Below are 24,140 nucleotides of genomic sequence, written 5' to 3'. Positions count from 1 at the left end.
CGTTTTGTACTGTTTGGGAGACTGGATGTAAACTTACAATAATGTACATTAACTTGGTAGATCAAATGATTTACAGAGGTCATAACGCACAATTAAGGGGTTCAAAAGTGTGGCTGCAAGTTACACACCTTCCTTAATGAGAAAGGATAACGGTAGGGAAGTCACTGTAACGAAAGTTTCACGGGTACATGAGCGATAAAATGTACTCAGGGAGAAAAAAAGTCTGACGGAAAGAACGGGTAATTATGCGCTCGTGCATGATTTTGCAGCGTACCATTTATTCGATAACTATTGCTTTTAATTGATCATCTTAGTTCAGATTGCAGTCATTCGGATGGATTACCCTATTGTAGTGCCATTGTGCTTTAAAATCTCCGCTCTCGAATGGATAAGGTCGCTGCAAAGGAAACATGGCGCCAATTATAAGTGTTTTGTAACCTCAAATAATCGAATTCGTGCATAGTGCCTTATTTACTAGGTTGTTCAACCGTAGGAGAATTGCATCGTTCTCTATCAGCAAATAAAACTGTGCCATGCCCCATTAAAAGGTTAAGCTAGAAAATCTTTTACTTCTGCCAGCTCTCACAAGGTGCATTTCTGACAGTCCACCTCGTAGTCTCACTCAAACCACCAGTCTCAACTGACAAAATCGATTCAGTGTTGGTTAACGAAATACTGACCAGTATACACGTTATGACTGATAGAATAACGAAGTAATAGAAATCGGACACTGTGAACTAAGTGTATGTGCAAAGGTGAATAGAACCTCGTTTCAAAACGAACAAGGTTTTCAGATAGATAATTTTTTCTCAGCTAATCTCACCTACTTTCCCCTCCACATATCGAAATATCAAATGTGAAATAATCCTGAATATGTTTTTAATACTCGACGACCCCCACCGGGGTTGTATAAGGGCTTCTCAAACTACTAAAATAAGCAAAGATCAGCTGTATAGCCAGCTCAATATATACACCTACATCAACCTTTAATATATGTAAGGTAGTTAGAGAACGTTATTTGCCATTTACAGTAGATTGCCAATGGGATACACCAAATTCGTGTGATATGAATGTAACTTGATCACCCATTGTTACAATCAGCAAACAACCCTATCGAACATGCACTGATTGCGTTCTTTAACAAGGTAGCTCTTGGCACTAACACTAACTCTGTATACAAGGAATCATTTTGTAAAAAAAACCAGCGTAATATTTGTAGTATCTAGTAGCTACGAAGAAGATGCAATATCACGTAATTGGGAATGCTAGACAATAACCTTAAATAGCTCAGAAACATCACTGTTACACAAAACAAGCTAGAGTTGACACTAATACAATGTCGCCTCTTCGTCCTCGGAATCATTCGAAGGCAATTTCTTTCGAATTAAGACATATCAAATCTTATGAAACTAAGTACTTTGAAGCATATTGTCAACACCGAGTATAGCCATATTAGTAAGCCATGTGCTTTAACTTGCCACAATTGTGTATATTGGTAGTGGAAAGGCAATTGCATCAACTCTATCTAATTTGACGCCATGTCACTTGCTGGAAAACAAATGGAAAAGTTCTAATACGTCATTGAATTAAGCTTCGAGCTTCGAAGAACATTCATTTTGTTATATTTCCTATCAATGAGACTTAATAGAATCAATAGCGATGGTATCACCGCTTTACAGAGGAATTATAAAGGATATGAATAATGAAAATCAACCGGTACCAGGATCGTGCTAAACACAATATTATATGGTGTCCACTTTTGTTTCTAAAATAAGCAATATCTTCAATAATTGGGGTTGTCGGTGGCCGAGTGGTTGAACCACTTGCCTCTTACCACTGCGATCGGGGTTCGAACCCATTCAGGGTGTGATTAAATTTACCATGCTGTATGTAACAAGAGTGTCGTTCAGTTTGACTCTACCGAACAACGCAGATTTTCCCCGGGTATTCGGTTTCCTCCTGCATTAACACTGAACTTTCCTCCTGCTATTGGGCAATGTCTGTTGGATGGTTAATACATAGATAAATTACGAAGACTTGTTTTAAACCTAGATCTAAAACTTTAGACACATTTTGTGTATGTTTTCTATCGTCTGTAATTGATAAATAGTCTACATGTATGTGCGGACTATCTCCTCATTAGTTGAACGATATGGTGCTCGGCAGAAGGCTTCATGTACCTATAAAATGGGGAACAACTATAGACTATTATACACATGTTGACTGATGGCGAGGGCAACAGCATATGTCTGTTTCCTCGAGGGACTCGACTAAGTGTCACCCCAACACAGATCTAGATTCTTTCCGGAGGGCAAAGTCTCCAGGGAAACAGTCTGTGTTGGGATGTCCCACGGGTCCAAGGGAAGCTGACGGTGTTGCACGAGCACGATCAGTCAACATGTGTTTAACATAATATACCATAGACTCGTGGAGGGTCAATGAACACACCTACTTCACTCTCACTCTCACAGCACACTGTTTTGTACGGTATAACACGTGACATAAAACAACATACGAACGTGGAAAACTGTAGTTCTTTAATAATTATCAAATGTGTTCATTCCTTTTCAAATTTGGCTTCAGATTTTTTTTTAAAGGAACATGACGTTGCTATCGTGTGACTCTCAGACTCAGCCAACAGAAGACGCCAGGTTATAACGGTTTGTTTTGAAAACATGTACGCATGCACGCATGATGTCATCAGTCAACAGCTGCTAGTGATGTTGCCCATACAGGCAACAGCACTAGCAACTGTTGACCAGTAAACGTCATTTGCACTCAACAGCGCAAAACTCTGCATACAACGCGACCACGTATTGACGAATCACAGCACAGGAAATGTAGTAGCCTAAGGGTTTCTACAATGATTGCGAACTGTACGACGATACTCCCCCAAAGGCAATAAAGTTTATATTGTTATCATAGTAATACAATTTTCCATTTCACAAAGGGCATACTTTATATATGCAGATCAACTTTCATTTTTAAGACTGTAAAGTAAAGGTTACTACCGAATACGAAACCGGTACGTTTTAAGTCTAAAAGCTACGTTACACAGGCTTGTATTTAATTATTGTAATGTGTAACATGATTTGTACAAGTCATCTTCTGTTGTTAGTCAATTCAACCCATTATTTTATATTAAAAATCGATTAAATCCACGTTTAAAAGATTTCATTGAATGCACCAGTGCTAGATCTCCATTAGTTGATTTGGTACAGAACTTCGAGCGAAAAACGTTGTCACGTGATTTGATCGACCCACAGAGAGCCCATTTAAACTTCTCCATCATGTCCACTGTCGACTATTTTGTGGGAATCATTAAATTTAACATAGCCGTTCAATTTAATTGATTGTTTGAGCCGTAATGCATTAAGAAACGCTCTCTGAATTCAATGTTTATATAGCAGATTGTTCGAAGAGTGAACTAATATGAACACATCCTGGAAACCTGCCACAATGATGTTGACACGGCGTACGACACCGTTGATGTGTGTGTTCATCTTCTAGTGTTATGTCCCGTAAGAAGTGAGATTCACCTTGTTAAGAGTCTATTCAAGTACAGTAGAGTAGAGTAGGGTCGTACTCTCGTATCGTGCCGTGTGGCACCGGGATCATGCTGGTCAATTGTCGTCGAGTATTAAATACCCAGTCTGAGATAGGTATTTCCGGTTGTCAGAGTCATAGTGAAATCTTTTTCTGAGCCAGAGGTTATGTTTGCCAGGTCCCCTAATCGTCACATCGACTAACAAAATGTATTATCTTTAATTTTAAAAATCGAATAGATTGGTATTGCCCCATTTCCAATCTTACAAACTTTTTAATCTAAAGCCATCCATGTTTAAAGATATTCTGCCAAAAAACAAACAAACAAACAAACAAACAAACAAACAAACAAACAAACAAACAAAGATCAGTCTGAGACAAACATTGGTAACAATTAAGCTCATTCGCTTCAATATCCCATCTATGGCTATGAGTCGCTTCCCGCATCAGTAGCGACCATCTTTTCCTTATCACAGAGTGTATATCACACATTCGCCACTTTTCTGAAGCGTATACTGTGAATACAACTTTCATGGTGTCGATGATAATTAATTTATCAATAGAACAATATATCAATTTTGACGAATGAATGCAATGTGACCAATATACGAATCAACGGACATTGCTACAACCATCTTTAAGTAAATTTCTACGGAGTATCACTACAATAGTTGAATGTACCCACTCCTTTTTAAATCAAAGCCGGCCAACATTTAGATATATGTTCATACATGTACGCCCACACCTTCGAAGCTTGCAAGACGCATCATGGGTCCGATGTCCGTAAACTTAACAAATTCAAGCAAACATTTAAAAGTTGTCACACATATTTAAAAAAAAAATAATTTCTTAGTGTTTACCTCCATGTGATATATCTTACATTTGCGGCTGCAAGCCTAAACTGATATTAAAACAGAAAGCAGTGCTAAAAAGCTGTCGGAATTCGCGACTTTTCCTAATCCTAAAGTATATATTTGCCAATGCGCAGTAAACGGGTGAAGAGAAGGGGAGTTATATAAGGGGAAAAAATAGTATTACTTTTACATATAGCAGAGTGTATGGAATAAGCCACTGATCTACCTGCAATCTTTTATCTGGACAAGTTATAAGCTATACAGTTCTGAAACGTACAGAGTCAAAATTGTGCTTATTTCAGAATCAAAAAACTAACATCGTGAAAAGTCTGTTTCCAAAAGATAATTGTTAATATACTAACCTGTTGCATGAATATAACGATTGCGCACATTTCATTTCCAAATATCCAATGCCCTAACATGATGGTTGGAAACGTGAAGGGCATACAGAACACGGCCATCAATAAGTCAGCAACACTCAGGTTAATAAGGAAAGCATTGATATACGTCCCCGTTCTTGTTCCACACAAAAGAACACACACAACTATGACATTACCGCTAATTGTCAGGATGACATTGGCAGTGAAAGCTATTGTTAATATGACGTGACTGTAATACGGCAAAGCGAGATCGAAGTACTCATAGTCAATTAAAGAAGAACCGTTACTAGAATTCATTTTTCTCCATGCCTTATTGCTTCAAACCTGACTTAGTCTAGAGTCAAAGAGATTCAGACTTCTGAGTACCATGAATAAGGATTAAAATGTCGTTGTCATTTTATGCTGTCGTATTTACGTCATGTGATGCCATCATAATGCAACCTATCGAGTCATCAGTCATAAAATTATACACCGACAGTTCTCCAGTACGGTTGTTGTAATTCGTACACTCAGGCTGTGCGAGCTACCTAGACGTAATACTTCGAAGAACACAATGTCTCTAACCGTAAGTTGCAACATATGTCACAATAGCCCAGATTTGCCATAGTTTAACAATTTCAGTTTAATATACACGCTCTACATGTGAATTACCTGTTTGCTAGCTTCAAAATGGCTTCCGATACCTTCTGCTATTACTCGAATTGACAAAATTGATGAAATTAACCCACCCGTGTTTTGCTTTCTAGAATAATCAAGAACAATGAAACTTGCCAGAGGATGAAGGCTACTCAAAAGCTTTTCTGTCATCAAAATGTGTTCTCGACTCTAGACTTTATAGTATAAGAAATTAACAATGTTGACAACTCCCCCCCCCCCTACATGGCCCACCCAATTAATTCAAGAGAAAACACATACTCCTGTGAAGAAAATTCTCAACTTTAATCAACTTAAGTCAGAAGCTTTGAAACCAAGGTCTCGTGAGGAAAGACTCGGACAGACGACCTTTTAGACTCTAGATTATCAACAATAATCCGACACGTGCTTCTTGATCCGCCGCATTCCGGAAAATAGCACTGACGAATTGAATTGAGAGCCACTTTTTAAAACTCAGCAATGCTATCTCAAGTCATCATGGTGTATCCACGAATCGGGAGTTTACCCTGACGCACTGCACATGGGATACACAATTGGTGAGAACAACCGGTGGGTACTCCTGCCTTGGGTATACGTGCCGCCCTTTGGGTGGGGTTTTTCGCCCTTTGGTCTAAACCGGGTACTGTATTTTTAGAGTCTAAAATGGGGTCCAATTTACATAATTTTCGATTTTTTTTGGTCTAAAATGGGGTCCTGGAAGGAACCACATACGAAATTCTGGACTGGTTCGGAATTTCCGGGAATTTCCCTCGGAAGTTCCCCCAGCAACTTCACTATTTGACATTTTCATACAGGTGATTACATGTATGTAAGTTTTGGTCTACAATGTGATCTTCTAAAATTTGAATGGTCTAAAATGGGGTAATGGTTGTTGGTCAAAATGGGTCTAAAATGGGGTCTGGGGTTGACAGCATTGGCCACACACCTCTACCAGACCTGGCCAGTGGTACCCCTTCCCCTGGGGGGGGGTTAGAAAAATAGCAAGAAATGTACGTAAAACTGGGTTTATTTATACCAATGAAACGTGATTTGTGTACATTGTATTTCTTGGGTAGATAACAATCTGTTATTATGGGGGGGGGGGGGTATGTCTATATATCGTCAACGTTACCTTACTTTTTATTGATTGCTAATTTGTTAAAAATCGGAAACAAGCGATGCCACGAAAATGTATCTAATGACCCACATTACTCCAAAACAATTATGAAGGTCAATCAACCCAGCTGAGGATGTTCCTAAACTAAACCATTACCGTTATGTACTTTTACATACCATTATTAACAGTATAGTCAGTCAGTCAGTCAGTCAGTCAGTCAGTCAGTCAGTCAGACTGCAGTCAGTCAGCCAACCAGCCAGCCAGCCAGCCAGCCAGCCAGCCAGTCAGTCAGTCAGTCAGTCAGTTAGTTAGTTAGTTAGTTAGTTAGTTAGTTAGTTAATTAGTTAGTTAGTCAGTTAATCAATCAGTCAGTCAGTTGTATAGTTTACCTGTCCAGTGCTTTCCTCTCGACAGTCAACACCATTCAAACACCAGCTTTATGTGAATTTCGTCACGATTTACACCAATCTAGTGAGCGCCCTCAAGCATGTCCTTCGTTTAAGAGATATTGATTCTTTGCGGTAAGCGGGAGCCCGGGGGCGGTACCAGTGGCCAACTCTGGTAGGGGTGTATGGCTAGTGCTGGAAACCCCAGGCCCCATTTTAGACCCACTTTGACCAAAAATCAATACCCCATTTTAGACCATTACAGGTTTCTAAAAGATGAAAGTTTAGACCTAACTTCAGTTTCCTTAGGAGACAACATTTTGGGACAATTAATGGCAATTACGATTTGGTAAAGGACAATGGACCACATTTTAGACCAAGCAAAATAAAAAATAATGGAAAGTGGACCCCATTTTAGACTCTTCAACTCGAAAAAAACAACCCATTTTAGACCAAAAGGGCTAGAAAATGCACCCCAAAGGGTGGAACATATACAAATACTCATGTAAGGGGAGTAGCCCCCCCCCCCCTCCGGGTAAGGGAGTCTTCAGTAATTACAAGGGGAAGGGCCAGGGGTAATCGAGCACGGTCCGTGGCAAAAAAATATGACCCTCCCCCTTGTCGGTTAAAAAGTGACCCCCGTCAGTTCCCTTTTTCTAAAATATGACCTTCAAATACTTTAATGAAAAAAAAATTTAACACCGCTTCCCTGTGGCATAGTAACTCAAGATTAGTAGTCAGTAGTCAGGGGCACAGGCACTTGTTTCCGAGATAGAATGTCGATACTATCGATAATATAGACGTGTTTAGCCAACTATATATGAAAGGGGTAAATAAACTTGCTTCTGTGATCGCGCAAGTTCACTCACATTACAAATCCCACTGGAGACAAGGATTTTTTTCTGTAGTAAGATCCCACCGCATTTATTATTTCCCACTATTACCACCACATGCACAGTGGGTTTGTGTTTGTATTAAATCAATGAGCGCACAACACCACGACCAATGTCCACTTGTCAACACCACCGCATTATCCCCCAATATCTTGCCACAACGGCTGATCAGTCAGTCTACTTCATAATGCCACCCTGTTATTTCTTTACTACTGTGAGACACACTCCTCTCCCCGCACCCCAACTCCCAAACTAACCGTTAATATTCGCTACATTTCACTGGTATGTGGTAATTTTCAAATCAGCAAAGACGATGAGAATTAATAGGTTTGTAATCAAATTATCATACTGATGCTTGATGTTTGTTATTTTCAAAAATAAAGTTAAATATTAGCAGGTTTCAATTACGCAACGATGCAAATTGCCAACAAATACAAACAGGTTATACCACCGGTTTGTCGTTTTAAGTGTCGACCCACTCACCTCGTCCGATCGTTCCAAACAAGATGGACCCGGATGCTACAAAATATCCAGCGGTGACACGTAGTCTTAAAATCACCGGTGGTGCAGCTGCAACAGCTGGTGTATTGAACTACTTCTACCCTTATTGGAGGTACGATGTGAGTGCAATTCGAAGGGGACTTAGGTTCAAAAAAATTACAAATTCATTGCTCGCCTCAAAGCATTTCGTGGTAGACCTATTTATCGATAAGGCTCAGCGTTTTCCATATAAACCATTCGTCATATATAACAATACAATACACACATACAAGGATATCGACATAATGTCAAACAAATTTGCCAACTACGTTCGTGCACAGGGGCTAAAACTTGGTGACACCGCTGCGATATTGATGTACAACGAACCGGCTTTTCTATGGGTTTACTTCGGGTTTGCAAAGTTGGGAATCAGCGTTGCTTTGATCAATTATAATCTAAGAGGCGATGCTATTACTCACTGTATGGATGTATGTAATGCTAAGATACTAGTTCTTGCAAACGGTGAGTATACCCGTTCTATATATCCATTCCTTACAGAAATGAATGCGTCATACCTGGTGTCTCGTCCCTTGGAGTAGGGTATACTATTTCACAAATTACAATGGAAAGTAATCGAACCGCAAAGAGCGAGTCGGTTGAGCAGTAATTTAATTTAAAGATAATCACTGTCAATAGTACTGTATATAAATATTCCTACTGTAATATCAAAGGACAGAAACAAAATTTTAAATTTTCTAACTTTTGAAATGATCACAAAATATAGCGAGGTAACTCGTATTGTGTTGATTTCAAGGTTTTGATGGACTCTATGCCATTGCATGCTTTTTCAATCATGTCTGATTCTCATCTTGCTTGTTTGCAGCTCGGTAAGATTTCATTGCAAAATAAGCCTTTCTATGGATATGAAATGATTGTACATTATTTTAATTCTGTACTTAATCCTTTTTATTATGACACTAAGTGTTTCAGATAACCTCTTACATGTATCACTGATATTATAAATGTCAATGAAAAAGTTAAGATGTGAACCTTATGCCGTATTCGAACATCTCAGCTTTAACCCGCATTTTGATTATAGGGTAGTTGCAACCGAAGCATATACGTAGGCGGGCAGGCGTCGCGAGGTACCGGTGTCAACGGAGCTAGTGTCGCAAACTTCGATGGTGTTGGCAGTTTAAGTTCGTTCACCCCGAACTTTGATCTGACAAATTTAGCTCACGTGCACTGTGGGTATGGCTGAGGGTTCTTCCTAGGCCTGGCCTTGTAAGTAGGCTTGTCTGCCTCTAAAGTTGCAGAATGCAAAAGATTAGTGTCAGCCTGCTATAATAACAACTGATAAATCTACAGGTGTCAAGTATACCATAATACTACAATTGCACCCTAAAATTTATACGAGACTCATGTGATGGCGACCCCAGTAAGTACGGGTATCATCCCTGTCTTTACGGCATGTGAGTTAGATTGCTGATCAAACAATTATATCATTTATTGAGTTATTGGTATGGTACATTTGATTTGTAATACAATCTTGTCGTTTTATCAAATACACCGTGTTCTGTGTCCTGTCTTCTGTTCTGTGTCTTTATGAGCACGTCGTGTTTCCTTTGTTTCTTTGTTTATTCGTGTAATCGTAAACTGACCTAAAATATCGTTGAATACACTGTTCAATGCCGTAGACATGATAACGAATATTATGCAACTGGAAAACAAACCTTGCTTTGCACGGGGTATAGATATAAAAGTATAAAAAATTGTTTACAGTTCCGTAAGCCAATATTATTTATTTGAGAGGGTTAAAGGTTAAGATTATTCACTTTACCTTATAGCCGAATGTATAATATTCTCGTCAAAATACAGATACATCTTGTACACAGTGCACTTAACATATAAATGAATATAAAGGGAATTAAATGCCATAAAAATATGTTTTGTAACTCCATAGAGATGTAGTAATGCAATGCATTCCTAAAAATGCTAATAGATTATGTTTACACGAACCTTGCAGACGACCGTTCTGATATGAACTACAGTGGAATATCACAGACTCTTCTGTTGTCAACATGATAGCAAATGGGTTTAGCTCTTACTGTACTTCGTTCGGTAAGAAAAAAAAACAGTATAACCATTTCTTTACTCACTTAATAGCTCCGATGAAACATCCATTAATCTAATGTCATTTATTCAGACAGAGTATCATTTTAGCAGTTATCTAAGGAACAAATATGAGAAAGGATATTAAGCAAAGGAAAGTTGACGTCATTGAGTTGAGGTAATTCTAGAATGTGAATAACTGATACGTAGAATTGCAAAAGACGTTGTTACGTAATGTACCCATAGGATACTATGTTTTCAAGAACCGACAATTGCTTTACCCATAGCTCTATAAATTACTTATTCTACCATGATAACGCGCTTATGTTGCCTAGCGAGCATGTGTAGATCCTTTAGCTAAGCTATAAAAGTAGATCCAGCAAGGTGGGGGGGGGGGGGACTTATACTTTGGGTTCCGTCCGTGCGTGCGTTCACCCTCATATCTCTGGCATGTGCCAACCGATTTCAACCACAGTTGGCACAAAGGTAACATGCCATCACGAGACATATACACGTCATTTTGTTGTCCATAAAATTCGACCAAACAGCGACCTTATTTGTTGTTACATTTCACAATGCAATATGCATCATAACTTTTGGAAATATAATACACAGTGACTCCACTCAAGTGCCTACACCCACATTATCATATGTGGGCTTCCTTGACAATTCAGTATCTACCCTCACATTTCCAATGATGTACCTTCTAATGCGACCATGACCTTTGACATTGACAATTATTTTCAAGGTGAAATGACCAAAATTCTTCTATTTATGTTAACTCAAGACATTGAATATACAAAACACTCCATTTCAATGTCTATACACCAAAGGTCAGCTTTCTTTTTAAACATTGACCTTTGACATTCACCTCCATATTCAAGGTCATTTAGCAAATTGGTCAATAAATGATAACGTTTTGTATCTAGATCTAGAGACACTATTCAAATTTGCAGAAAGAACTATGCCATAAAGCACACCAATTGGGGACTATGTTTCCAAAGAAGGTTTCTGATCTTTTGAGAACGAAAGATCGACTTTGATTTAAAACGATTGTATATAAACAAACAATTGACCTTTTTAGAAATACCTATATAGTGATAAAATTCATAAATGTTCGACAGCATCGATTCCACGATATACTTACAAGCAATTTGCTTCATGTAGAAAATTCTCTTAATTATGATGAATATTTCTTTGGTGAAGCATTGGTTTTGATATGTACCCCTGTTCATTATAGACCACCCTATAAGCATTTAGGTGAATGGAATGCATAAAATATTTGGTGTCATTAGAATAGGTGTTTATAAACTCATACATCTATGAATAAAGTCACGACAGGAGTAACTCTTAAAAAGGTATGTGAAATCAAATTATTCAATATAAAAGTATATATGATTTCTCTCTTTCATGTTTCTTTATAAAGATAATGAATTAGCCATAGCCACCAAAGAGGTGAACAATCAACTGCAGGTTAGAAATATAGATGTATGGATAGTTGGTGAGAATACACAGGGATGCTTCACAGATGTGAGTAAGGAAGTAAACCAGACAACTGACAAACCAATACCACGGGAAACGAGAAATGCTCTCAGCGAAACTGATAAGTCTGTATTCATTTTCACTTCCGGTACTACAGGTAAGCCGAAATATCGTATGTCGCTAAGTGCATATTATTATAGCATAATCTGATTCAATTACAAATGAACTACTTTTTCACATTCTGCAAATCACGACATGAATCAATTTGGGATATGTTATACGGTGCAATGCTACACTATGACAGAATCCCAAGACGCGCGAATGCGAGTGTGGCGTACTTGGGGTATTTTGTCGAGTGCTTGCAGTGTTCTCTGTGGCAGTACAGTGTACCCACACTGGAACTCATGTGGCATGGGGTTCTGTTATGATTATTGTATGTTTTTCCGAAACAATAAATTTCAGTATTTCAATAAAAATGACACTATGCAGTACCGTACTAGCCTGCGAGGCCAAGGGGGGCAGCTGCCACCCCCCCCCCCCCCACCTCCACCCCCCGAGATTTTGGAAAAAAGAAAGAAAAAAGATACTTTTTGAATACATAGCGATTCGATTAAAATCGTTATTTACGTGACGATTCCTAGCATGCGCGATTCCAATGGATAGTTCACTAAAGTGACTGTACACTGACTCATGGCTAATATGTATCTTATATCGCTATTGTACGCTGGCTTAACTTTGAATTAAAATGTGTCCAGTTAAAAATTGTAACATTTTGCAGCAAATTAAATTTTTTGCGCGGGAAAGTACAAAAGAAGTGCGCACATGCACTGTGCATTTTCTGCGAGTAACAGTAGTCTTGAAAGTCTCCTTCATTTGAAGATAGCAAGTCGTAATTATAATGTCAGCGAGTTAAACTAAAAAAAAAAGACGGAAAAAGTCGTTCAACGTGAGGTTGCCTGCTATGCTGCATGCAGTGACTCGTGACTCCGAAGATGCGCTCGATCTCATTTACATCTTGTTCCTTATATTAAAACGTTTCATGCTGATAAAACGGCAGATCTCTTTTTGGAATATTTGGTGGCCCTGAAAAACTATTAAACTAGGTACGCAGTTTAAGATCCACTATTTGAAGAAATTTCTTTCAATAATTGTGTTCGACGTTGTCTTTGGTTAAAATGTTGTTTGATATAATTATCTCATTGCACACTGACACTAGCGTTATTCATTTTGAAGCGACAATTTGCTATGGAAAGAATGGCCCTGAATTTGTAAACAGAGCTGTACCTGCGACATCAAAATCCAAACTTCAATTTCCATTATAATGATAATGACAAGGAGAATTCACTGAGTTCATCTTGGGTTCCAACATAAACGAGGCCATAAAGTTTTGGGAGTTGGGTAAAGAAAATGATTATTTTGTTGTGTTACTTATTTGAGAAAGCACCACCCTTTTTTTTACTTTCAATGTGACATCTTTTCGGCAACTACTTTGAAAGATACGACATTAGGCCAGAAAAAATGAAAAAGCTGTTCAACCAACCTATATATGTTTTTCTGGTGATGGTCAATATATCCTCATGCGGCCTTCGCATTTTATTTTCAAAATTAAGGATATTTCTTTATATTTTCTGAATAGTACATGTAACAATATACACTTGAGTCTATTCCAAATTATATAATATCTTATACAGTGGTTTACTTGGCTCTGATGTTGCATACAAGCATGAATTGAGATTAAATATCCAATGTGCACTAAAAAGAATTGAACAAAAGTTTACGACCATTGGGCCATCAAAAGCCTAAAAGTCTTGAAATGTTTTGCTCTTTATTCGGGATTTTTTGGAACGAAATTAAACTTCAGGAGAAGTCATTTACCATGTGCGCATCCGCATAATATCTTTCAGCTTTGCCACAACAAAATACACTTCCAGATAATATGTATCACATAGCATAATTGTTGCAATTCTGGTATTTTATTATGTCTATGGTTTTATATTTTATGCCTCTAAATGGCCTCCTACACTGTCTTATTTTCAATTTTTTCACCTTTGGAGTTGTCTCCTTCCAATGCATCATTGTACCGTATGATTTTATATCTCCACTGTAGTGTAGGTGACAGAAGCCTGAGAAGGGGTGGCTAAAATATTGCTTGAGTTTCAATTGGCGGGGCTTAACATTTTTTTGAGAAGAGAGGGTGCGAGGAACTACACCATTTGTTTAACCGTAAATTGTGTACATTTCCTAACTGTAGCTATGCAGACAAATTGCATGAGATAGTATCAAGATGACTGAATAAGTTCTATCTCGACCTGAAATATTTTGCTGTCATTATATATGGTTTGTTTTATCCTTGTCAAGCATTGTGAAAAAATGAAATCGACCTACTTACCCAATGTGATGGGTTTATAGGTTACCCGTTGACAAGCATTTTTTTTTTCTGACCTTACATATGATATTTAATTGCGTATGCTAAAATATATATTACGTAAATTGCATGCAAATTTATGTAAATTAGCACTTTTCTAAATTTTAAATGCATGATTGCACCAAGACAAAGTTCTGCCCCCTTGGCAATTTGGTCAGGCTACGGCCCTGCTATGCAATTTTGTGCAGTTGGAACAAATGGTCGCGTCCTCATTTGCATGCAGTAATTGTTGCACTCATTTATTGGACCACCAGACCGATTGACTTGGTATTTGGTGGGTACACTATTGGTGTCTAGTTGGACAATTGCTTAAAGAATAGTGATTGTATCACAGGTGTGTGATATGGGTAAAAAAATATTATTTTGGAAAATCAAAATCTACTGGGCAGATTAGTCTGGAATTTGGTGGGGCACGTTCTTAATGATGTATGCTCACAGAATATATCATACCATTACGTGGCTCACATCATTAATCACACGAGGTTGTTGATTAAAAATTATTCATAAAAGGCACATTGATAAGGCGCACATTACAAGTTAGATAATTTTGCACAACTAAACTATGATATAGTTAACATACCAATAACTATTTATTTCGCCCTCATTTAGGTCTTCCAAAGGCGGCGATAATTTCCCACTATCGTCATTTACTTGGTGTTTTCTTGCCAAGCACCTTATCAAACGCAGTTCACCCTGACGATAGAATTTACATCTCACTACCACTGTACCACAGTTCTGGATTTGCTCTTGGCTTGGGATGTACTGTGGCTGTGGGTACGTATTCAGCTATCTTTACCTTTACAAATATTAAACAAACAAACCAAACACAAAACAACCTCTAAATGCCAGGTCAAAATAACTAGTTATACGAATGTAAGAAAGGAACGCCACGTATAAATCTTAACTAGCAATCACTGATCCCTCCACTAAGCTTTGTAGGCATGTGCATATTTATGCAAACAACCCAGCAACCCATCTACCTACCTACCCACCAACCAACCAACCAACCAATCGGTCAACAAACATTACTATCTGTCATGTATTATCTACCTACCAAGTCCTACCTACTAACTTGCAGGCTGCTTTCTCATAGGTATGACAATGGTTTTGGGACGGAAATTCTCTGTCAAACACTTTTGGGACGATTGCCGTCGTCACAACGTTACAGTATTTGTTTACATAGGTGAAATATGCCGGTATTTGCTATCCGCTCCTAAGGTAAGACAGGCTTATAACTTATAAGGGCACAACTTGTGTATTCAGAACGGCGGGAGGTTAACATTTCTCAGTAAACTCCAAATACAATGGTCTAGTTGAAACAGACCATCACTTAGCTCGGCAAAACGTAAACTTTGCTACTAAGAGTTTATAATTAGGTTATACAAAAATCTTACTTTGTTACAGTTTAAATATTATATGTCAGGAACTTATGAGGATCGATGGACCGACAGACGGAGCCTTTTGCAATAGCTCCCACTTCTGTTGGCTAAAACCAGACTACAAAGGCAATGAATACCAGTTCGTAATTCTAAAGTCTTAAACGAAAATGATGTGGTGTACTCAAAAACTTCAAATACTGACATTGTAATCATAAAGTCGTGATGTGCTAACTTAAGGCAATTGTGTATAGTTATATACCAGCGAGACAGTTAAATTACATATGGTTGCTTTCAATTAGAGTCCTGGAGACAATTGTCATTCTGTGAGATTAGCGTATGGGAACGGCCTTCGTCCTGATATCTGGAAACAGTTCCAAGAGCGGTTTCATATTCCTGTCATTGGCGAAATCTACGGTGCAACGGAAGCCCCGTTTGTGTGCGTCTGTGACAACAACACCATCGGTGCGGTTGGCAGGTTTTCACCGCTCTTGAAGGTAAGAATATTAAGGTCTCAGAGTCTGTAGCTTTCACCAGTCGTACTTTAAAATAGAGTGTTGGTGTTTTGCTGATACATTTACAATAATAGAAAATACAATATGCATTAAAATGTTGAAAATAATCTGGTTTGCACTTGATCTAGTAAACACAGCTAATAAGATAAATTCTTATTCAATATGGTGGCAACAAGCACTATCAAGTAGCATCAATACTAACTCTCTCTGATATATGCCACGACCCTCGTCCACCGATGATATTCTATTTAACAGCAAAGGTCAAATTAGCAAATTCATCTGTTTGTCGGGTGTGCGGATATAGGATGGGGAAACAATCACAACTCTCTGGGTACATTTTTCTGGATCCAGGCCCTGAGGATGGAATACCAGCAAAATCCTAATGATGTGGTTATACATGTATCGTGTGCAAAAAACTTTTTGTTCGCTGATTTCTCTGTTTGCGGTTACCACAGTTCTTAACTGGTTTTGAATTAATAAAGTGCGACTTGGAAACGGCTGAGCCTATACGTGATAGCAAGGGGAGAGTGGTACCGGTTAAACGTGGTAAGTGACTAAACAGTATTAAGACAGGCTCTCTATTCGGTAACATATTTGAAGAGGGATTGGTCTTAGGCTGGTTTCTGGTCAGTATGGTATAAATCTACCCGAGCAGAATTCTGTCCGATGACGCTATCATTATTGGGCATATCGACATTAGACATGTGCTTATTGTTATCATCGATGAAAATACTTGAATTTATATGAATTATATATATTTTAAGATATTGCCCAATTACCAAAACTGGTTATAAGATTAAAGATCCAGTTTGTAGTTCACTTGTGTACATGTTTTGTTATCATCATTATCATAACTATAAGCAAATCGTTTCCGATGATTAGCCGTCGACAGGTATCATCGATAGTGATTCGGACGAATCCCACAAATTTCATGTAAAACTTTCAATAGAATGTAGCTCTGCTAACATTTTTTTCTAATCTATTCTGCCGAATATGAAAATACCCCTGGTCACAACTCCCAGTTAGTATTCTTGCAAGAGTCATCCATTTCAAAGACACTTTTGACTACAGTTTAAGTACGCTTGCTGTCAAGACTTACTACGATTCAAGCCGAAAATAAAATTTAGATAAACATGCATGTCGAGATATTGAAATGACCTTTTAGCAAAATATTATCGCGACAGACAAAATGGAAATGCAAAATATCACTGAGGATTTTTATGTTGATGCCCTTAGCAACACAAAAAAATGATAGATCATAACGTAGAATTTTATGTATATATAACTTGACTTCTGCGTGGTACCAAACCCACATATCGCAATTATATATAATAATTGTAAACTAATGAGCAAATAGCGAAATTTATATAAATGTACACAACTCCAGGCACCATTCGTAGCCGCAGTCTCCAAACTCATTCGACGAATTCGATACACGCTCTATCCAATACCCGAGTGAAAAGATCATTTCATCTGAACCTTAAATCTGGTTTAGAACGAATTGATAAATTCGCAGACTGTACAACGTGTGCCTCTTCATTCTGGTGATATTTGGCAAATTGGAGCACCGCAGGCACGTTTTTAAAATTCAGATGTACAGATGTCAAATTTCATAAATTTTGTGAATTGCCTTTTACTCTCTCAGTCTGTTATTAAATTTGTAATTCAGAGTTTTTACAGTTTTTTTCTTAACACAGACGCACCTAAGTAAACCGATGGCTGCAAGCTAATATTTTCGCAGTTGTAGCTAGTTTATAAAATATAACCAATATTTCACACAGACAATTTAACCCTATACAACGCACCTTTACGATTTTATGTATCAAATGTCGCCAATTTGACCCTAAGCGTTATTAAACTAGTACCCAGAAAGTTCATATGGCAACTCGAATTTGTCAATATAAACTTTAAGGTATATTACCACAATCCTCTTCTTGGCTGCAGGCCAGGGGCGAGTTCGAACTCTGGACAATTACCCACGCTTTAGTGAGTAACACCACTCAGAGCTGAGTGTACCATATTGAAAGTGGACACGAAAATTACTAAAGGATACAGCTAGCGTAACGCTTTCAATGAATTCTAGCTAATAAATAATTTCATCTTTTTTTCCGAAGGTGAATCAGGTTTGCTAATTTGCCCGATTAATGAGTTTGCTCGATACGATGGTTATTCAGGCAAAAGAACTCTTTCTGAGAAAAAGCTTATCAAGAATGCTTTTAAGGATGGTGATCTTTATTTCAACTCTGGTGATCTGTTAGTTTTGGATAAAAATTACTACTTGTACTTCAGTGATAGATTAGGTGATACCTTTAGGTAAGTTAATTAACAGTATCATATTTAACCAAATTGCGAAAACATCACATTAAGGTTATATCTTTTCAATATTACTATTTTTATTGATAGTTACAGCGAGTGTCATGTTACTGTTCACATACTCTGTTTGATCCATACCAACCACACAGAAACCAATAAGAAACTGCACACATGGTACACTTTAATGTAGCAAATTTGAATGAATACAGGTTCTCGCTACATTTTGTCTCAATGAAAGGAAGTAAAGTGTCACCATGTAGACATCAAATACAGACATCAAAACATTGGCAGCGCGTGTTTCTATATCTAGTTACAGTATATGTAAAAGGTTTATTTCATGTAGACAAAATGTAGCAAATAATGGCTATCTTGCTATCTTAAGGTGTAGAATGTGCAGTTTCGTATATGTTTCTACGTGGTTGTCTCAAACAGAACCAGTCAATACTAAAATGAAACGGGCTGTAGATATGTTAAAATGTATGTTTTGTGAAAAATTCATGACCCACTGATATATAATGACTGTCGTGTTCTGAGATGAATTTAATTCGTCTATTTAATTCAGTCATTTTCCATCGCAACAAGCGACGTTTAAATCCAAATTACTGCTATTTCGAACCACTGTGAAAAGCTAACCTTAACCTCAGGCCATTGGATTAGACTACGTACTGAGAATCAGCAGCGAAAAAAAAAGTACATTATTAAAGTACATTAAACCTGTCTGACTGTTAGAGCTCGTTAAAGGTCGCCAACGAATTGTTAAGTCATCGAAATTTATCATTATCATGTCATCTTGGATCATTGAAGGACACTAAATTTTAAAATTAAGACAAATCATTCATGTATTTCATTAATTGCTGACATCTCTTCCCGGACTGTGTATCATTGTCAAGAACTTAAACCGGGTTGTTTTGTGTGGTTTTAAGATGGAAGGGTGAAAATGTTGCTACGACTGAAGTGGCCGAAGCCATAACTTCCCATCCCAGTATAGAAGAGGCAAATGTTTATGGTGTAAAAGTACCGGGTAAGAGAACGCTTCAGACATGTTAATGTATGTATGTATGTATGTATGTATGTATGTATGTATGTATGTATGTATGTATGTATGTATGCATGTATGTATGCATGTATGTATGCATGTATGTATGTATGTATGTATGTATGTATGTATGTATGTATGTATGTATGTATGTATGCATGCATGCATGCATGTATGTATGCATGTATGCATGTATGTATGTATGTATGTATGTATGTATGTATGTATGTATGTATGTATGTATGTATGCATGCATGCATGCATGCATGCATGTATGTATGTATGCATGCATGCATGCATGCATGTATGTATGTATGTATGTATGTATGTATGCATGCATGTATGCATGTATGTATGCATGTATGTATGTATGTATGTATGTATGTATGTATGTATGCATGTATGTATGTATGTATGTATGTATGTATGTATGTATGTATGTGCGTGCGCGTGAGTATCTGTGCGTGAATGCGCGCGCGTGTTTGAATGTAAAAGTGCGCGTGTGTAAGTTTGCATAAACAATCATTTACATTACATATACAGGCTATTTCAATTCGACACAGTGGTCAGTAAGACGAGAGTGCATTAATGCTATATCACATTTTTGTAAGGAAAATTTCAAAAACAAATCACTAACAATCTACATATTTGACTTACAGGTCAAGATGGTCGTGCTGGAATGGCAGCCATCGTCTTAAAGAATAACTGTAGCTTGGAAACCAAAGAATTTTACCAGTTTGTGACGTCAGCACTACCAATATACGCATGTCCAAGATTCATTCGTGTGATGAAATCACTTGACACGACGGGAACATTCAAGTACAAGAAAACTGACCTGGTCAAAGAAGGGTTTGACCCGGAAGTAATTCCTGAACCTATTTACTATATGGATATGACCGATCAGACATACAAATTGATAGATGTAACAGCATATAGACATATTGTAGGTGGAAAAGCTAGACTTTGAGTAATGTGGACAATAATGCTAAATCTAGAAATGTCTCAAAATTATGCTCAAAGACAGAATGTGCATTTGATATAGGGATAGAGTGTTTAAAAAACATTGGAGGTTTCCGTTAATATGACGTCATTATTAGCTTATGGTGCGATAAACTTCTATTACAAATCATTGATAATTTGACCCTAAGAGCTACTATGATATCAAAGAATCGATTATAAAGAACAGGTTCGAAGAGGATGAAGCAAAAAGTATATTTACATTGTATCATTAGCCGCCAAAAGGCATCGCGCGGAGGGGGCTCATACATTCTATGTTGGTTCCATTTGTGCATCAGTCCGTCCGTCCGTCCGTCCGTGCGTGCGTGCGTGCGTGCATGCGTGTACCCTCATATTCTAATATAACGATTTCAAGCAAACCTGGTACAGAGGCAACATGCTACTGAGTGAGACATGTGCAGGTCACTTTGTTTTGCAACTGAATCAAATATGGCCGAATGGCGGCCATATTTGTTGTCAAATTTCACAATATGTTTCATAGCTTTGGTGGTGTAATACGTAGTGACTCCATTCAAGAGCCATATTATCAAATATGATCACGAGCTTTCAAATAAAATCTTTGAAGTGATAATATCTTTATCATGACTTTCAAACTATGAGGCATATGTAGGTCACTAAATTTCGCGATCTTGACCTTAATAGCAAAATGGCGGCCTTGTTTGTCGTAGAAATCACATTTTGCCTGTTATCTGCAATAGTTTGATAGCCACCATTCAAGTGTCTACCCTCACATCATCTACGATGAGTTTTCTAATGAGACAGTTACTTTTGACCTCGACAAACATGTTCAAGCTGAAATTACCAAATTTTTCTTTCTAAGTTAACTCAAGAAGTTGAATACACAAAGACTCCATTTAAATGTGTATACCGCAAAGATCAGCTTTCTTTTTATACCTTGACCTTTGACTTTGACCTCCATGTTCAAGGTCAAATAGCAAATTAGTCAATACATTTGAAGTTTGTATCTAGAGACACTTCAAATTTGCCATAAAACACACTAGTGGGGGTGTCTCCAATGAAGGCTTGTTGCAGATGGAGATCCTGTAACGAAAGTACACATGATGTTACAGCAACGATCGATCAGCCTCGGAAGCCTTCTGCTAGGAAGGACATGGGGATTTTTCCCCGGTCAATCTAATCAGCCTGATCTCAGCTGGGCTCGTCTGAAAATCGGTGTAATTAATATTAGCTTTCAATATTACAAATGTATCCGTTTCACAAAGAGCCTTAATATTATACATTGCAAATTAAAGTCGGTAAGTCACTTGGGTCATTATGAAAATTACTCAAATTTGTGTGCATTTTTACAGGTCACGCTATAAGTGCAGTAACACTACAAAAATGTTTTTGCACAAAGCTGAAAATGATATCTTATCAAAGAGGCTCGACATCATGGAACTTACTTTCAACAAACCAATGTTTCGACATCGCCAATGAAAGGCTGCAAAACTATGCAATATCACGGACACTATTCAATAGGTGGACCGGCATAGTGTTCAACATAAAATACCTCAATATAAACTTAGCGGATTAATCAGAATCAAACGATATTAAAAAATACAACTACATGTATTATTTCAGAGTATTTTATTCAATTCACTAATTATCCTGTCTGTCTGTATGTATGTATGTATGTATGTATGTATGTATGTATGTATGTATGTATGTATGTACGCATGTATGTATGTATGTATGTATGTATGTATGTATGTATGTATGTATGTATGTATGTATGTATGTTCGTCTCACCAGTTTCTTTAAAACGGCTGGTTCAATTCAAATGAAATTTTGTAGACATTCTTTTGAGTAATAGTGGAATCCTAATATTTTAGGTATATCTCATTCTCGAAGGGGGGCGGCGTCTGATAAGCACTGTCACAGGAGCTAGTGGATGTCGACGACGGAGAGATCTATGCAAGTTAACTGTGATAATTTGCATATTAATTATAATAATTATAATAATTAAGCTATATCTCACAAGTAGTTGATTAGAATACTTTCTCAAATTTATTGGCAACTTAGATAACACTATAACACATGAATGATCAAAAATGTTCATCAGCTTGGTACGTAGATCAAATGATTATATTTGACAAAGAATATATAACAAACAAACAGTTCAAAGTATTTACATGTATATGTTTCAAGGTAACCATGGTGAACAAATTACATATAAGCTTACAATTGGTGGTTGATCTATACAATGACGATTTTAGGCTACGTATAGTACAACATATTTTTTCTGTAAGATACACCTTGACGGGGCGCCTTCACACATCTTTCAACCCTTTTTTTCACGTCGCATGAGAAGAGGCCGGCCGGTGAGGGCGGAGTGACACGACGCATACAGTCTAGACGATATTTCCAACCACTCTCTTCCCTTGTCCCACAACCCTGCTAAACTGAATGTATATAATTGACTGAAACATTGCGCAGTTGATTGTTTGAATAGCTTTAAGCTGATCAATTTGCATAATTAATGAATTTGATAACCGTACTGAATTGACTTCTAACCCACTATTCATTTGGGAAGCATGCTCTTTACATCCGCCATTTCTTGGGCTATTATTATGGCGGGTGAAAATAGCCGGTCGTGTGCCTGCTGTGAGTGTGCCCAAAACTAACGTGTTTGATGTACACACAGGAGATATACCGATTGGTTACTGACTACCACTATAATAAATATGTGTTGACACGAGTAGCTGGCATACCTAGATGACCCTTGACCCCATAAAGTGTGATAAAAAAAACATTGGCACGAAGTACGAGAGCCAGCGTAGCCACACGGCGTAAAATACAACCAGAATAGGCAGAACAAAATGGCACCTCCGAAGTTCCCCATCCCTGAGAGAGGGCTGAAAGTTGCAGTAGGAACTACAGCTACAGCTGGACTGCTGCATCTCATCTATCCATACTGGCGTCGAGATATCACTGCTATCAGGAAAGGCATTCACTTCAAGAAAGTAACCGATGCGTATCTCAGTTCCAAGCGATTTATGGTTGATGTATTCATCGAAAAGGCAGCAATGTATCCATACAAACCATTTGTCATTTACAACAACACCATATATACATACAGAGATGTCGATATAATGTCTAACAAATTTGCCAACTTCGCACGCCAACAGGGGTTAAAGCTTGGCGACACTGCTGCTATGCTCATGTACAACGAGCCGGCCTATCTCTGGATTTACCTTGGCTTCGCAAAGTTGGGGATAAGTGTTGCCTTTCTCAACTATAACCTGCGAGGTGAATCTATCACTCACTGTCTCGACGTTTGTAAAGTTAAAGTATTGGTGGTCGGAAATGGTAAGTAAATCAATTTGTTGTGTTGGTGTCAAAACAGGGTATTACTGTATAGTTTGTTGACCTGTGCACATTGACCCGGTTGGACATGCGAACCAAAGTATGTTGTGAAACACTGTCGTTGAGGGCGAAAAACTAAAGGTAACATCCTAAAGTATAATGTCAATGATGATATGATGATACCAATGTTTGTCACATGACACCACTTGAGGTGGGAGGAGGAGACGCGCTTATAACAATACAAAAGTGAATTGGAGAGAAAAGAGATA

At 37.8% G+C, this 24,140-nt stretch overlaps 2 protein-coding genes across 2 annotated transcripts in view; both read left to right on the top strand.

The window, feature by feature from the left end:
* The first annotated feature begins 8,315 nt into the window (after positions 1 to 8,315).
* On the top strand, positions 8,316 to 20,515 carry LOC144442718 (long-chain fatty acid transport protein 2-like). The gene is made up of 9 exons (XM_078132092.1): positions 8,316 to 8,811; positions 11,828 to 12,040; positions 14,918 to 15,082; positions 15,402 to 15,526; positions 15,987 to 16,181; positions 16,655 to 16,745; positions 18,314 to 18,512; positions 19,436 to 19,533; positions 20,208 to 20,515. The coding sequence occupies exons 1-9, from the start codon at positions 8,316 to 8,318 to the stop codon at positions 20,513 to 20,515; spliced, it is 1,890 nt and encodes a 629-aa protein (XP_077988218.1).
* Positions 20,516 to 23,384: 2,869 nt separating this feature from the next.
* Positions 23,385 to 24,140, top strand: part of LOC144442717 (long-chain fatty acid transport protein 2-like) — a 9,008-nt gene continuing 8,252 nt past the window's right edge. Inside the window, exon 1 of the mRNA XM_078132091.1 lies at positions 23,385 to 23,874. Coding sequence (XP_077988217.1) covers positions 23,385 to 23,874 — 490 coding nt within the window. The remainder of the gene's footprint in view (positions 23,875 to 24,140) is intronic.

This window comes from Glandiceps talaboti, chromosome 11 (assembly GCF_964340395.1).
Source record: "Glandiceps talaboti chromosome 11, keGlaTala1.1, whole genome shotgun sequence".
NCBI lineage: Eukaryota > Metazoa > Hemichordata > Enteropneusta > Spengelidae > Glandiceps > Glandiceps talaboti.
The sequence above is the reverse complement of the archived record's forward strand: the minus strand, read 5'-3'. Positions and strand labels throughout refer to the sequence as shown.

Bases quoted from the DNA above. Each gene is read 5' to 3' on its own strand.
- LOC144442718 (XM_078132092.1), top strand. From the start codon at position 8,316: ATGGACCCGGATGCTACAAAATATCCAGCGGTGACACGTAGTCTTAAA. The intron at 8,812-11,827 runs GTGAGTATACCC...TTCTTTATAAAG, and splicing joins GATACTAGTTCTTGCAAACG to ATAATGAATTAGCCATAGCC. The intron at 12,041-14,917 runs GTAAGCCGAAAT...GCCCTCATTTAG, and splicing joins TTTCACTTCCGGTACTACAG to GTCTTCCAAAGGCGGCGATA.